Consider the following 15,147-nt stretch of genomic DNA (forward strand, 5'->3'; position numbering starts at 1 on the left):
GTAAAACATTTTGAAAAGGTAATGTCATCAGTACGGAGCTGGCATCGACACAGAGTCGGTAAAATATTTTGAAAAAGAAATTTCATCAGCACGGAGCTGGCATCGACATAGAATCGGTAAAATATTTTGAAAAAGTAATTACATCAACACAAAGCTGGCATTGACACGGAGTTGGCATCAACACGAAATCGGTGAAATATTTTGAAAAAGTAATTTCATAAGCACAGAGCTAGCATCAACACGGAGTCGGTAAAATATTTTGAAAAAATAATTACATCAGTACAGAGCTAGCATCGACACGAAGTCGGTAAAATATTTTGAAAAAGTAATTTCATCATAATGGAGTTGGCATCAACATCAAGTCGATAAAATATTTTAAAAAATTTGATTTTTACGAGCAAATCGAGTTGGAAGAGTGCACATTTTTTGTTAGCTTCCAATTCAGTTCTATGAAATCAAGGTTGGCCAGTTAGATCCCTAGGGAAAAGGTAGCGCATGATGCTTTCGCAAGGGTACTCTTAAATCACCTCATTTCCTTAAATAGACATAGTCTATCCCCTTCGTATCAACAAAGCAAGATCGTTTCTAAGCACTGACTTTAATTAAGGATTACAATTGGTACTTTTAAATTTATTTTTTTTAAATACACTTTATTTGATAAAGATAGAGTTCATTTGCATTGATTGATCAGTTGTCAACCTTGTTGGATCATAGATGGATCATGGACTCGATTTGAAATTGGATATGAGTCGTGGGCCCATTTCGAAATAGATATGGGTCATGAACCCAATTTGAAATGTATATGGGTCGTGGATCGGATTTAAGTGGATACGAGTCATGGACCCAATTTAGATAGATATGGGTTGTGGATCAGTTTAAGTGGATACGGGTCATGGACCTAATTTTGACATAGATATGGGTCGTAGACCCAATCTGAATAGATATGGGTCATGGACCCATTTTGAAGTGGGTACGGGTCGTAGATCTGGTTTAAGTGGGTACGGGTCGTGAATCCAGTTTAGATGAATACAGGTTGTGGACTCGATTTGAATAGATACGGGTCATAGACCTAGTTTGGGTGGATACAGGTCTTGAATCCCGTTGAAGTGGATATGGGTCATTGACCCATTTTTTAAGTGTATATGGGTCATGATCCCATTTTTGAAGTGGGTATAGGTCGTGGATCCCATTGAAGTGGATATGGGTCATAGACCCATTTTTTACGTGGATATGGGTCATGGACCCATTTTTGAAGTGAGTACGATTCGTGGACCTAGTTTAAATGGATACGGGTCGTGGACCTGACTCGGATGGATACGGGTCGTGAACCCAGTTTAGGTGAATATGGGTCGGGGACCAGATCGAAGCAAATATGGGTGGGGCTACAAGGTTGGTTTGATTTTGAGAAATTTCACACACATTTTTTTTTGTTTTTTATTTTATTTTTTGAAATTCTTGTTTAGAAAACCCATTTTATCCAATTTTCCAAAAATTGGGTACATTTTTTTGTTTTTATTTTTATTTTTTTTGCTTTTGAAAAGTGGCATTGATGTGTAAACAGCAAGTGGGAATCTTAGTCTGTTCTCAGATTCTTACTGGTCCATATTGGAAACACGGGTAAAACAACCATTGGCTTATCCATACTTTTAACACAATTGAAGCATCCAATGGTTCATCCGTGTTTTGAACACGATTAAAACGTTAATTGTTTCATCTGTGTTTCCAGAACGGATGAGGCACTCACTGTTTCATCCGTGTTTTGTACACGGTTGAGATGTCCATTATTTCATCTGTGTTTCCAAAACAAATGAGACACATATATGTTTATGCGTTTTATGGACACGGACCATAAAGAAATCTAGTTTCTGCAAATATAGAAACTGGTTCCTTAGCCATTGTTTTGAATGTCCCTCATTTTTTTCTCTCATTTTTCACTTTTTTTTTAATGATGCAATGCATATTCCTCCCTTTTACCTAAGGGAGGATGGAAATAAATCGAAAATAACAACCTATGATTTAAGTATGCCTCATTGGACTTACAACTTGGGCTTCGAGGCCCGACATCAACACTTCAAGTAAATACAACTTGTTTGGGGGTCGATGTGAATTTGAGAACACGTGTCCTAGCTTATCTAATCAGGCACATGCATGAGGCTATTAGGTGGCTTTATGGTTACCTAATCTTCAAATCTCGATGCACACCGGAGTACACACGTCATTGGTTGGTGATCAGTTTGACGTGTTCATCCTCGACACTTGAAATAACGATCTCAAGCCATGGAACTACTAAGCATCGGGGCTAGATATATTGAGGGTGGGGTGGTTTGTGCAATGGGGTTATGCTCGTAAGTACACGTGCAAAAAGATTTTTTCATTTTTTTTCTTTTCATCGACCCCCTTACAAATATATAATGAAAGCAACAAAAGTAAATAAATATTACAATTTGGGCATGTGAAAAAATAATAAAGAAAACATAGGAAACAAACAATAAACAAACAATGTTAGCAAATAGAAATCTATTTTTTTTCAAATGATCAAGTTGTCAAGAGAAGTGAGCCTAGCTTCCCCAGTGGAAAACCAACTGTAGATACGTGATCCTCGATTCACACTACTAAGGATTGGAGTCGTCACCATTCATATTGTAAGAGGGTGTAAATGGTCACTCGGTGTACATTTTTTGAAAAAATAACATTTTGGCATTTAGTGACGCTCGATGGATAAGGTACTAACCAAACCTTAAGATCGGGGTAAGTTGCTCGCTTGGAGAGAAGGGAAGGTGTTAAGTACCCTTCTCTCCCCGCCAAGTGACAGTAACCTTAACACAACTCTATCATTTTTGATTGAAAATGCAAAACAAAAAATAAAGTGCCACGTGTCGATAACTTGTACCCTAAGTAGGATTCTTCTTTCAGCGTGATTATGGGATCATCTCATCGAAAGGGATGATCACTACAAACAATTAGCCTTGGGGATTACGTGTATTTTTGAAAAAGTGTTGGCTATGGTTACGGATTCATTCTCATAAGTTGAGAAGAATCCGGATTCCAATTGCTTCAAAATGTTTAAAAAGATTTAAAAATCGATTTTTATTTTTAAAAGAGATTACAACCCCTATATTCTCAGCTGAACCGAAGTACGATCTATCGGAGATAGGGGAGGGGAAACATTACATCTTAAATCCTTTTTAAAAAATAAAATAAAGAGAGGAGGGGATTATAGAAGAGGGATGAGGAAAGGGTGGAGAGAGAAGGGGGGGGGTGAATTCCTTTGACCCACCTTGAAGCTTCAATCTTCTTTTCTTCTTCTTCTTAAATTATTATTTTTTATGTCCTTAGTGGTTTAAGAGAATGTCATTTTTTTATATGATTAAGGGAGTAGGGAAGAGATGATGAGAGAATTGAGTTGAGTGTAGTATTTTTTATGTGAGACTTGGGGGGAATTGGTAACCATTTTTGAAAGAGGGTGGGGGTATTTATAGGTGTTGAGAGGATATTTTAGTGGTATAATGGGGTGAGTTATTGGGAGAGTAGAGAATGACAGGTTTTAAAGATGAGGGATATGAAATTTAGAATAAATGGAAGGGTAATTGTGTAATAAGTGAAAATGGGTAATGTTTGGATCTTACCCAATTCATTTGGGTGGAGTGTTTGGTGAGGTGAGATGAGTGATGTATGATGGAGAGAATGGGGGTGTAAGGTGTTAGGTTGATTGGAGAGGTAAAGTATTTAGATTTAGGAGAATGGGTTATGTAAGAGGTTAGGTGTTTGGATTTTTGGAAGGGTTAATGAGATGATGACATATGACAAAAAAAATGAGAAATGGGTTAATTAGATGAATTAATTGGTGAGAGTAGGTGTTTGATTGGAGAGGAGGAGTGTTAGTTAAGTTTGTGAGAATGCTTTTGTAAGAAATGATAAGGGGAGGTGTGGATTGTGATGTGAGTTGGTGGAATGTTTAGAGAAAGGTGATGACGACTTTTATTGAAATCCGGTATTTTTGGTTTCGGGAGCGAAACGATGAAGGTGGGGGTACACCAAATCTTTCTGGGTGGGCCCACTAGACCATCAAGGGGTCTTAATGACCTCGATTCGATCAAAATGTCGTTTTTCAATGATTTGGGCCTTTGAGGCTAGTTGGCAACTTTTGTTGAAAAATTTGAATTTTTGAGCACTTTCAAGTAGAAGCTCGTTCAAATTGGGGTGTCTACAAGACATATGTAAAAACAATGTAATAATAACAAAATTTTAAAATATGGGTTAGATGTTTTGGATTGAGTTGATTTTTTTGTGATGATGATCTCTATGATGAGAAGATCATTATAAAAAATTAGTTCAATTTGAAACTTCTAACCTCTTCAAAAGTGATGTAGAATATAAATCGTTGAATTTTTACCAATAATTTTTAAACCACTTTTGATGGACTTAGAAGTTTCAGATTTAGCTGATTTTTTGTGAGGATGATCTTCTTATCATAGAGACCATCCTCACAAAAATCAGCTCAATCCAAAACTTCTAACCCATATTTTGAAGAACCATTGTTTTTTTCACATATCTCTCATGATCTGCCCCCATATATATATATGGGTAGCGTTCAATAGCCAACTTTCTGGCAAAACATTTTTCAAAACATGAGTTAGAAGTTTTAGAATGGGCTGATTTTTGGTGAGGATGATCTCTACGGTGAGGAGATCATCCTCACCAAAAATCAGCCCATTCCAAAATTTCTAACCCATGTTTACAAGTTGAAAAATCGTGGACCGTGTATTTTTTGTAAACTGTTTTTGATGGGGTTAGAAGTTTTGGAATGGGCTGATTTTTGGTGGGGATGATCTCCTCACCGTAAAGATCTTCCTCACCAAAAATCAGCCTATTCTAAAACTTCTAACTCATGTAGGACAAAAATGATTGGCTAAAATGTTTGGTGACGAACAGGACCCATATATATATATATATATATATATATATATATATATATAGAATGCGTCCAATTACACAATGTACAACCCATAATTTTATTCAAAAAATCTTAATAAACAAAGCCTCCAGTACTCTATCACCAAATCCAAACACAGGTGAGAACGACCAAGTGGGTAAAAAATGACAAGTCAATGGTTATCTAGATCAATAAATGGTTAGTAATATTTTAATGCCATTGTTTATAGCTTAAACACCACTGGATTTGGACCTGGACTCAACACCCGTAGAATTATAATTTAAAGGGCAAATTACCATTTCTTGACCAAATTTTGATGAATTTATGATTCTGGCTCATAGTTCATTATAATTTCCAAAAACATGATTGTGCGAAATCGTAAGTTTTCAAGTGACGAGATTGTAAGTTTGAAGTGACAAACTCGTTGGCATGTATAGTGACAATCTCGCTAAAAGTAGCGAAACATGTGAGAAAGTCGATTGAAATCTGCGAAATTGTCACTTTAAAACCTCTAATATAGTTACTGTTCATGTTTTGGTACTTAAAATGAACAGTGAGTTGGAATAATAAATTTGTCAAAAGTTGAGCACGTTTTCATAAATATTCCTAATTCGAAACAACTTTGTTTCCAAGAATTGTTTTCCTTAATTCCAAAACCGTAGAAGGCAATACTGATAATTAAAAAGAAAAAAAAAAATGTAGATGGGAATAGAAAAACAAATTTGAATTGCATTTTTATGGGAATCATTATCTATGTCAATTATTTTCTCCATGCCTATTTAAACTTCATGCCAATTGGAGGGGCAAGTGAGGCTAAGATCATCTCTATTTTAAATAAACCATTCCTACAGCCTCATTATTTGGTTCTTCTAGCAATGAATGGACTTCTATAGATTCTGACTCTGATCGACGTTAGAAAATCATATGCTCATAATCAAAATTTATAGATACTACGGACGAAAGCATAACCAAATTACGTAAATTTGGATTTTTCTTGATTGTTTCTATATCAAAACATGCATGACATATCGATTATTTATCAAAATGGTAAACTGTACATCTTATTTTCAAAAACGATAATTTATCATTTTTGAAAATATTTTATTTTATCAAAATGGTAAAAATATTAATCTATATATTTTTGCTATCAAAAATCTCCCTTTTTCGGAATGATCTTTCTGACTTGATATCAGAATGTATTTTATACAATGTTAGAAGGATATATTTTTGACATAAGATCATAATGTATTTTATACAATGTCAGAAGGATCCTTCTAACATGAGATCAAAGAATGATATTTTTGATAAAATTCTCTACAACAAACACATAGAACTAGGACTTAATGTCAATCCATTGCAATTGGAGTTCCACTTCACCACATTCCACATTTCTCAATCTTAAACATAAATCTTGAACAACCTTTCCATTCTTCCAAATAATACAACTCTCATGGGATAAGCAATTTTTCCTGCTTGGTGACACTTTTTTTATTATTGTACCACTTGGAAGACCTTCCAAGTTCATCTTTACAGCTTCCATATATGGTCTAATGTCAAACTCTGCATCTCCCATTTTGTCATCAAAGGTGAATGTATCCTTATCGAAAACTTCCTACAAATTACACAAAAGAAGATGGCTATGAGGAGAGGAATTATATCTTTTCATGTTAAATTGGGTAAATTTGATTCCATTAAACTTTGAATTCTTATGTAACAAAAATTATGAGGGCAGGGTGCAATTAAAATTAAGAAAATAATTAAGTTAATCCCAGTTGGAAACCTTTTAATTAGTTGGTTGTTAGATTTAGTTTTTGGTGCAGAAGAGCAGACATGTTAACATAATCTATGGTTTTCAGTAGGGGTGCAATGGGTTGGGTCAAGGTTGTGTAGAGTTGAGGTAAGGGTATTATGAAAATTTACCAAACCCAAATACAACCCATTTAATAATCATGTCAAAAACTTAAACCCAAACCCAACCCATTTATAAATAGACTTACCTGTCCCAACTCATGTATAACCTATTTAATAAAATTCTAATATTCATTGGAAAGAATAAGTTCCACTTCCACCACTAAAATTAAAATATCATTACTAAAAATAAAGTCACACAACTGTAAATTAAGTTCAATGGTGAAAAATAACTGTCTTTTGATTTTTTTTTTTAAAGTTCATAGAATATTTTCCTTTGCAACCATGTGGCATCAAATCATGCTTTTGGACGCTAGAAGGTGATGTGGTTAGAAAACGTAAGGAAAGTGTTTTTCAATATTATTATTATTATTGGTTAAGCAAAGTGTATTTTATTATCACATTAGACATACTAGTCTTACTTGGTAAGGTCTTAAATCTTATTGATGGACATTTTACCTAATACATTTTGCCAATATTAGGAATCAAACAATACATACCTTTAGATTTAAAATGGAGTAAAAAAGTATAAATATAAATAAATAACTTACTACGAAAAGTGTTTTTTATTTCCCAAACTAAAGCTTAACCATTTATTAATTTAAAAATATCTTCAAACACCATTTATATTTTATAGAAATTGATAAAAAAAAAAAAATTATGAAAAAGTTTTAAGAAATTCTAGAAAAAGCTGAGTAATATAAAAAATTCTTAAGTAATTGTTAATATATTTAAAATTACACGTTAATGATAGAATAACTAAAAGTGGTTAAACGGGTTAAACGGGTTAGGCGGCTTGGCGCCCAGAACCCCAACCCAACCCATTTAATAATCATGTTAGACTGATTAACACTATTATGACCTAAACCCAATTAGGCTTGACCCAAACCCACTAACTTCGTGTTGTTTTCGAGTCGTGTTGAGATTGTCACCGAAGTTACAGACCAAGTAATGTAGAAGGCATCAACACCAAGTTATCTAAAATATTCTCCAATAATGTTTCATTAAAACAATTAAAAGAAAATATTGTTTAAACTTGATCATATTACCTACTTAAACCCAAATTATGAACTTGAGATTTCAAACCAGTCTCTAATTTTAGGCCAATAATTTGACTTCATACACCTATATTGGAAGACAATAACCAAAATGTAGAGAAGAATACTTACAAGCTTTATTGGAAGATTAGGATCCGCAACACAAAGTGTTAACTCTTCATTCCACTCAGGATTGACATTCTTTTTCATCACCTTGGTCTTCAATTTCTGCATCAAATTTATAAAATATTAGAAATAAATGGAAGGACTAGATTCAAACACAACTGAATTTCAAGATAGAGCAAAGAAATAAAAAATTACTTCATTTTTTTTATAACTAGTTCTTGCTTTCTATGGTCAACTGAATCAAATTTTAATATCTTCAACCTTCATTCTTCTTCTTAAAAAATTATACTAAACATCTGTTCATTTTTCATTTCCAAAATAAGAACCGTGATTTATATTTTTATTTTCCTAAAACACACTATTATCTTCTTCAATCTTCAAATCTCATGAACAGGATAGCATCTTTTATGGAGTTTGAAGATGATGGGTTTTGAAGGAACCCGAAAAAACTCATTCTATAATCCCCAATTTTTTTTCCCAAAATTTTCCGGATTTATCCAAATTAAATCGAATCGAACCCACCAAACTGTGGAATAGTTGTTGAATCCAAACTTGGTTACTATGTTCACCAAATATGAGCCAAGCCCTTGTAAACCTCAACACCACCCCAGAACAGTGGAAAATGTCATAAACCATGAACTAGCCCAGAAGTTACACACAAACTGTCTTTAAATAGGTGGGCTGTAGTTATCCAGAGAGAAACTTAAGCAAATGAAACTCATGAAGAAGGGGATGGTGCATAAAAGAATCCTGAATCTTGTAGATTTTGTACTCATTTAAGACTACCAGATATGGGTTTTGGACTAATTCTTAAATTGAAAATTACCCAAACTAAGAAAAATCCTTTGATACAACATCAATAAAGGAAATCAGATAAATGGGTTTTGGACTAATTCTTAAATGAAAAATTATCCAAAGTACACAAAAACAGAGATAATAATTCTTTGATACAACAACAACAACAGTTAATGAATCAATCAATTAACAAAAAAAAAATTGATATGGGTTTTGAACTTAATTCTTAAATAGAAAATTATCCAAACTAAGAAAAGCCCTTTGATACTAAAGGAAAAAATAGATAGTTTTTTTTTTTTTTTTTTTTTTTTAAAGTAAAAGAACAGAGGATCCAAACATGGAGCCATAGCTCAATCAGACCCAATATGTTGATCAAATGTAAACGAGAGAGAAAATATTATGGATCAATTGAAACAAATTGAGTAGGAACTACAAACAAATCAAAATAGAATTAAGTGAGTAAGTTGGTTTTCTGATTTCACCTGTTTGCCCATCTTGATCATCATGTAAGGATCACTACTACGAAGATCACGGATAGCCAGATTAATGCCTCGATGAACCCTAATTCTTAGAAGACCCAAGTATTTTTCCATTAAACAATGAAGCAAAAGCAAATGAAGAAGAAAAAGAAATATATTTTTATAATTTGAGGCTCCGTTGAACAACAAGTCTTCTTTATATAAGTACTTTTTTCATAAAGTAACGGTGAGCATTTACTTCATTAATAATTTGGAGCGCATATATGTACTTTCGTGGAGTCTCCCTTGCACTCTCTACAAATGTTCCTTTAGTTGCTGATCACAGCCTGCAATTTGGTGATTTAGGTAAATATTTGAGATATCCCTCGTGTTTTCAAATTGATGGCGTACCCCTTGACTTTGGCCTATATCAATAGACAATGAAAATGACTTAAATACCTTTATCCTCTATTTGTGAAAAAAAAAATCATTGATTTTTCTTTCTAAAACCAGTCATCTTTAATCTCAAGGTAAATATTTTTATCTTTATATTCAACCTTAAAATTCTATCTATTTCAATCTCTAAATCTCAATAACAAGATAGGAGTTTTTGACAACTAGAATGACATAATTTTGAAGAGAAAAATCAAGGGTTTTCAATTGAAAATAGGTTAATTAATTGAATCGTTTGCTGAAAACTGTGAAATTCCCTTTCATTTTAATTCTAAAATCAATAAGTTACCGTTGTTGGAATTAATTTTTTTATCAAATAGAAAAAAAAAATTTTTAATTTAACTACACGAATACCCTTCTAAATTGTGATGTTTAAAAAAAAAAAAAAAAAAAAAAAAAAAACTCTAAAGGGTATTTTATTTTAATAATTTAAAATATTTTTTACCTCTTTGGTAAAGGTTCAATTTTTAAAAATGATAATATATTGTTTTTGAAATTAAAATGAACAGTGCACTGAAAAAATAATTTCAAAAATTTTTCTACTCTTCTGGTAATTTCCCCTTAAAAATAATTTACCACAAAGTTGAAGAGATTGAGGACGGCAAGTTTTTTTTTTTATAAAAAAATGGATTGTTTTACTACAAGTTGAAAATGAGGGCATTTAGGTCATTTTCTATTAGCATATTAGAGAATACTAAGAGCAATGGATATTCCATCTGGAGACATAGTGGGGTCTCAAACAATTAGCAAAACTTGGAGGGGTATATCAGAATCAACCAAAATTGTTCAACTAATTGGACGTCTTGTGGTCTCATTTGCCCACCTATGGCAGCGTCTAGAATTTGGTCTCCATTGGCAATATTGGCAGTTAACCAGCTTTTGATATCTTTTATGCAAAACACTTAAATTTTAACGTACCGTTATGTGGCTGGATCCACCACTAGTTAATATAATTTTTTAATAATTTAAAATTTAGTATAGGGTAGAAAAATAATTAAATTACCGTTAGGTTGATCGGTCGACCATTAGTTTAGTATAATTTTTTTAACACTTTAAAAAAAAAGGTTTAAAAATAAGTATATTGTAGAAAAATAATTAAATTACCGTTAGTTGATCCGTCCACCAGTAGTTTAGTATAATTTTTTAACAATTTAAAAAAAGGTTAGGATCTGTTGACTCCTAAGAATGACTCGTGAAAAAAACAAATGATCCTAATCTTTTAAATTCAAAATCCAATAATTGAGATTTATCCTTAGAATAAGTATTTTCGAGATTTGTATTTTCAAGGTACTTATAAATCTCACCCATTGAATTTTGTGTTCAAAGGTTGAGATCATGGGTTTTTTTCACGAGTCATTCTTAAATATCAACAGATCCCAACCTTTAAAAAAATTAATATATGGTTAAAAATTGTTTAACCATTTGAATTCAAGAGCTACACAACCTACCAAAATTGAGGTCAAAATTCACTCTGGATACTTGTAGCGTGCCAAACTTGTGACTGACTTGATTGTCAAGCTATGATCACGGAGTAAAAAAAAAATTGATTGACGAAAGAAAATTTGATAAAAAGGGTATTTAGGTCATTTTTCATGCATTATGACAGAATATATCAAGGGTCTTTATCATGAAACTGAAAAGATGATGGATTCTCTCGTATATTCACCAAAATGTGGAAATTGTGGAGGGTTTAGTTCTAGATCCTCCAATTTTGTTCAATCAATTCGGTTTGTCGTGATCTCTGTTGTCCACTCTTTATGATCCCCTTCTAGAAACACGGCTTTGCCTTTTTTTTTGAGGTGACTCTAAAGACTTCTTTGTCATAGACCTCTTAAGATCATGATTTTTAAACTCTGTATCTCGTCTCGTCACATTTATCTCTGATATCGAGTTATCTCAAACGAGTTTTTGGATATATTTAAGACGTCTCATAAGCGAATAAAAAAATTGAATGTGACTCATAAATTTTGATTAAAAAATTGATTTTGTGAGTTGGTCTTGTTCAATTCTGATATCGAATTAACTCGGACGATACACCTCGATCTCAAAAACCATGCTTTAGACTACAAGATTACTTAGAGCCCATCACATTCATTGGCCCATGATCCGAGACAACTTCTCCAATATTTTGAAAATCTTGGCCAATTTGTTTCGGAGCTTTTAGTGTTCTCTGATGTAAAATAAGTAATTTTATATATACTCTTGTAAAGGATCTATCATCAATCGTTAATTTACTATAATTTTTTTTTTTAATAATCTAAATAATAGTGTAGGGCTAGGAAAAAAATGTCTATTGACAATCCAAATTCAAGAACTTAACAACCCATTATCAAATACAAAAATTTGAGTTCTGGAGTAGGCTCACCGTGTAGTCTCTGAACTATCCTAAGAGACAACCTTAAATCCGAAAGTCAAAATATTGATGGCGCTTGTTTTTTATTTTATTCAATTCCTACTCCTCAAATCATTTCATCAAATAGTGTTGCTCGATTTCTTAATCATGTGGTTGGTTGCATCCAGGACGACTCTCTGATCCTATAACACATTAGTTATAGATTTGATAGATTTTCTTATTTCAAATAATATATAGATGCATACCTTGCCTTTGATGTTTACCAATTTAAAGTTTTGGAGCCTTTGATTGTTGTAAGGGTTGTTTGTTTGGTCATATTAGTCATAGAGATGATGACACATGTCAACAAAATTTTATTTTTTTCATGATGTTCATCACAAAATGTCAAATTACTTGTCTTCGTTTAGTGTATAATTCATTTAAGCTCATTTTTGTCAAATTAATCCTAGAAAAAAATATCAATGTGCATGAGATTAAAAATCATGGTACGAGTGAAAGGTTTAGTTTTTCGAGAAAAGCATTTGTCTACTTTGTATTTGGGACCTTGTATTCTTTACCAATCCATCCATACATGACTTTATGATTTGTATATGTCTACCATAATGAACAATTCTACTTTCTTATAGTTCACAAGTGTAATCTTCAACCGGAAATCTCTCATCTGCCATTGTCTCAGATTTGATGTCATTTGTTTTACTCCCACGGAACCGACCCTAAGTAACAAATACACAATTTTGTAATAAAAAACCAAGTGTTCCAATAATAATAATAATAATGAAAGAAGGTGGAGTAGAAGTGGTTAGGCACCAAAATTTGAGTTCCAAAAATGCCACCTTCTTAACATTTAAACTTAATATAATTATGATTATTTTAGTCAAAATCTAGAAAATTGAAATTTGAGGTTCTAAAATCACATTTGTAGATATCCCATTTTTGTCTAGATCAAGCCCGAGAGACCAAGAAACAATGCAGAAGAAGGAATATTCCAAGGGAGCAACACACAAGCCCAAAGAATTATAGAAGTGAAGAACCAAGACCCATGGGTCTTTTAAAAAGCCCAAACAAGGCTTGTTCATACCTTAGGTGTAGACATGTCAAAATTGACTTGTCCCATCTAAGGTGTGGACAAACTATTTTTAAGCCTGGTTCTATCTTTGATGTGGAGAAGCAAAATTTGCCTTGTCCACATCTAAGATGTGGACAGATTTTCAGCCTTTCAACACGTCTTCTTTGAATGGTTTTCAACAGTCTTCATTGGATCACTCTATTTTCAAATCTTGGGGACCACTCCACTTGTCACATTTTCACACTTCAATCCCTTGAAAAACTCCACTTGTCCCCCAGCATAACCTCACTATTTTGGAAACTACCTACCTTTTATCATTTTACCCCTACTTATATTCTCCCATCATTTCACACCTTGGCTCCATAGTCATTTTTCCTAGTCTATTGTCTTTGACCTTGATCACCATAAGAGAAGACTTTAGAGTTTATTGTATTTTTACCTTTTTAACCTTGAGGAATCTTGGTTGGTGAGACTCCAGGCTAAGAAAAATGATTATTGAGGAGAAAAGCATATGAGGAAAGAAATGACACTAATGGAGGTTTTGTTAAGAATATTGTGTCAATAGAAGGATTATGCTCCCAAGGGTCTCTCAAGACTCTATAAATAGAAAACTCCTCAAGACAAATAAAGAAAATTTTGTCCAAATCTCTACTCACCCTCTTGGAACCTAGAGTTAAAAGGAGAAGTTAGAAACAAAGAAGAAACTAAGGTGAGATGGAAGAACTAAGTGCTGTTTTTTATTTATCTAAGTCTTCCTTCCCTCTTTCTTAACTAATCTCTCTTTTATTATTTTGTTTAAGTTCAAATTTTTATCAATGTAGTATTCTTGCTTTCCTTCAAGGGCATAGGGTTGAAGATAGTTTTGAGAAGCCATCTTCCCCTACTAAGTCCCTAATAAATTCTAACATTATTTAATATTAATACAAGTTATTTCAAGATTCTTTTATGTTTCTAGCGTTTTATTTATAAGCTTGTAGTTACTTTCTTTTCTTTAATGACTAAGGAAGAAAAGAGTAATCCCTTTTCATTGAGGTAATATTCTCATTCATAAATCCATTCATGCATCCACATCAAGAGCACACCACTTTCTTTATTTGAAAAATGACTATTAGTCGAAAACGTTGATCTCTTTACATCTATGTTTAACATTTCAAACCAACAAAGTAGTCCCAAAGTGGACAACATTGCATGCATAAGGTTTGTTATCTCACAGGGTATGTCCTACCCATCTACATGCCTCTAAAGCTAAACTAATAAAAATAAACGAATATTTAAAAAATAGCTTAGAGGTAAATGGGGTGAAATCCATGGTGATTGAAACCAAATCCTCAAGCTTAAAAAAACCCAGCAAGTCTATACTTTTCTATATGACTTGCTCATCACCTCTTTTCTGGGTTTTTGTTTGTTGAACTAGAGCCCATTATACATTTAATCTCTCTATCATCTCTTCTAATCTCAAAAATATAAAAATATTAGTTTCTCTACTTCATTATTAGCCTTCTTTGGTAATCATCACTTGATGGGTGGGATAAGATGCCTAACACCTTCCTTATCCCTCAATCGAATCTCCCTGCCTAATCTCTTTCCATTGAATGCTAGTCATTACAAAGTCAAAAATCAAAATTTTAAAATCATATTTTATGATGACTATTCACACCTTAACATTGAATGATGGCAACTCCTAAATCCACATAGATGAGGTCCAAACTCATGAGCCTCACATGTCTACAGTTTGGTGACTCCACTGGGGATCTCCGAGGGTTCAAACCATTTACTTTGACTTTTTATAAAGTTTTAGAACACTAAATTTTTTGTTCTTCTTGGATTTTTTTTTTTTGTGGTGAATGCTTATAACTTTGGGACTATTTTTATGCTTTTATGTTCTATCTCTTTGTAAAGTTAGCACACTTGTTTTTAAAATGCACATAAGCACAATCGAGCATACCGCTTGGCACAAATCTCATTGTCTTATGAACACTATTACCCCCGGATGCAAATAACCTTACGCCTCATAGGTC

The 15,147-nt window shown here is 32.9% G+C and overlaps 1 protein-coding gene across 1 annotated transcript; it reads right to left on the reverse strand.

Moving 5' to 3' along the window:
• Positions 1-6,186: 6,186 nt before the first annotated feature.
• Positions 6,187-9,520, reverse strand: LOC147394099 (protein C2-DOMAIN ABA-RELATED 4-like). The gene is made up of 3 exons (XM_086454847.1): positions 9,282-9,520; positions 8,011-8,106; positions 6,187-6,545 (listed from the first exon to the last, which is right to left on the reverse strand). Exons 1-3 carry the CDS (start codon positions 9,390-9,392, stop codon positions 6,267-6,269), a joined length of 486 nt encoding a protein of 161 aa, XP_086310973.1. The 5' UTR covers positions 9,393-9,520; the 3' UTR covers positions 6,187-6,266.
• Positions 9,521-15,147: the final 5,627 nt, after the last annotated feature.

The sequence above is a fragment of the Akebia trifoliata genome, chromosome 9 (genome assembly GCF_017979445.1).
Source record: "Akebia trifoliata isolate Shusen 1 chromosome 9, ASM1797944v1, whole genome shotgun sequence".
NCBI lineage: Eukaryota > Viridiplantae > Streptophyta > Magnoliopsida > Ranunculales > Lardizabalaceae > Akebia > Akebia trifoliata.

Bases quoted from the DNA above. Each gene is read 5' to 3' on its own strand.
- LOC147394099 (XM_086454847.1), bottom strand. From the start codon at position 9,392: ATGGAAAAATACTTGGGTCTTCTAAGAATTAGGGTTCATCGAGGCATT. The intron at 8,107-9,281 runs GTGAAATCAGAA...AATTTGATGCAG, and splicing joins TGATCAAGATGGGCAAACAG to AAATTGAAGACCAAGGTGAT. The intron at 6,546-8,010 runs GTAAGTATTCTT...TGTAATTTGTAG, and splicing joins CTAATCTTCCAATAAAGCTT to GAAGTTTTCGATAAGGATAC.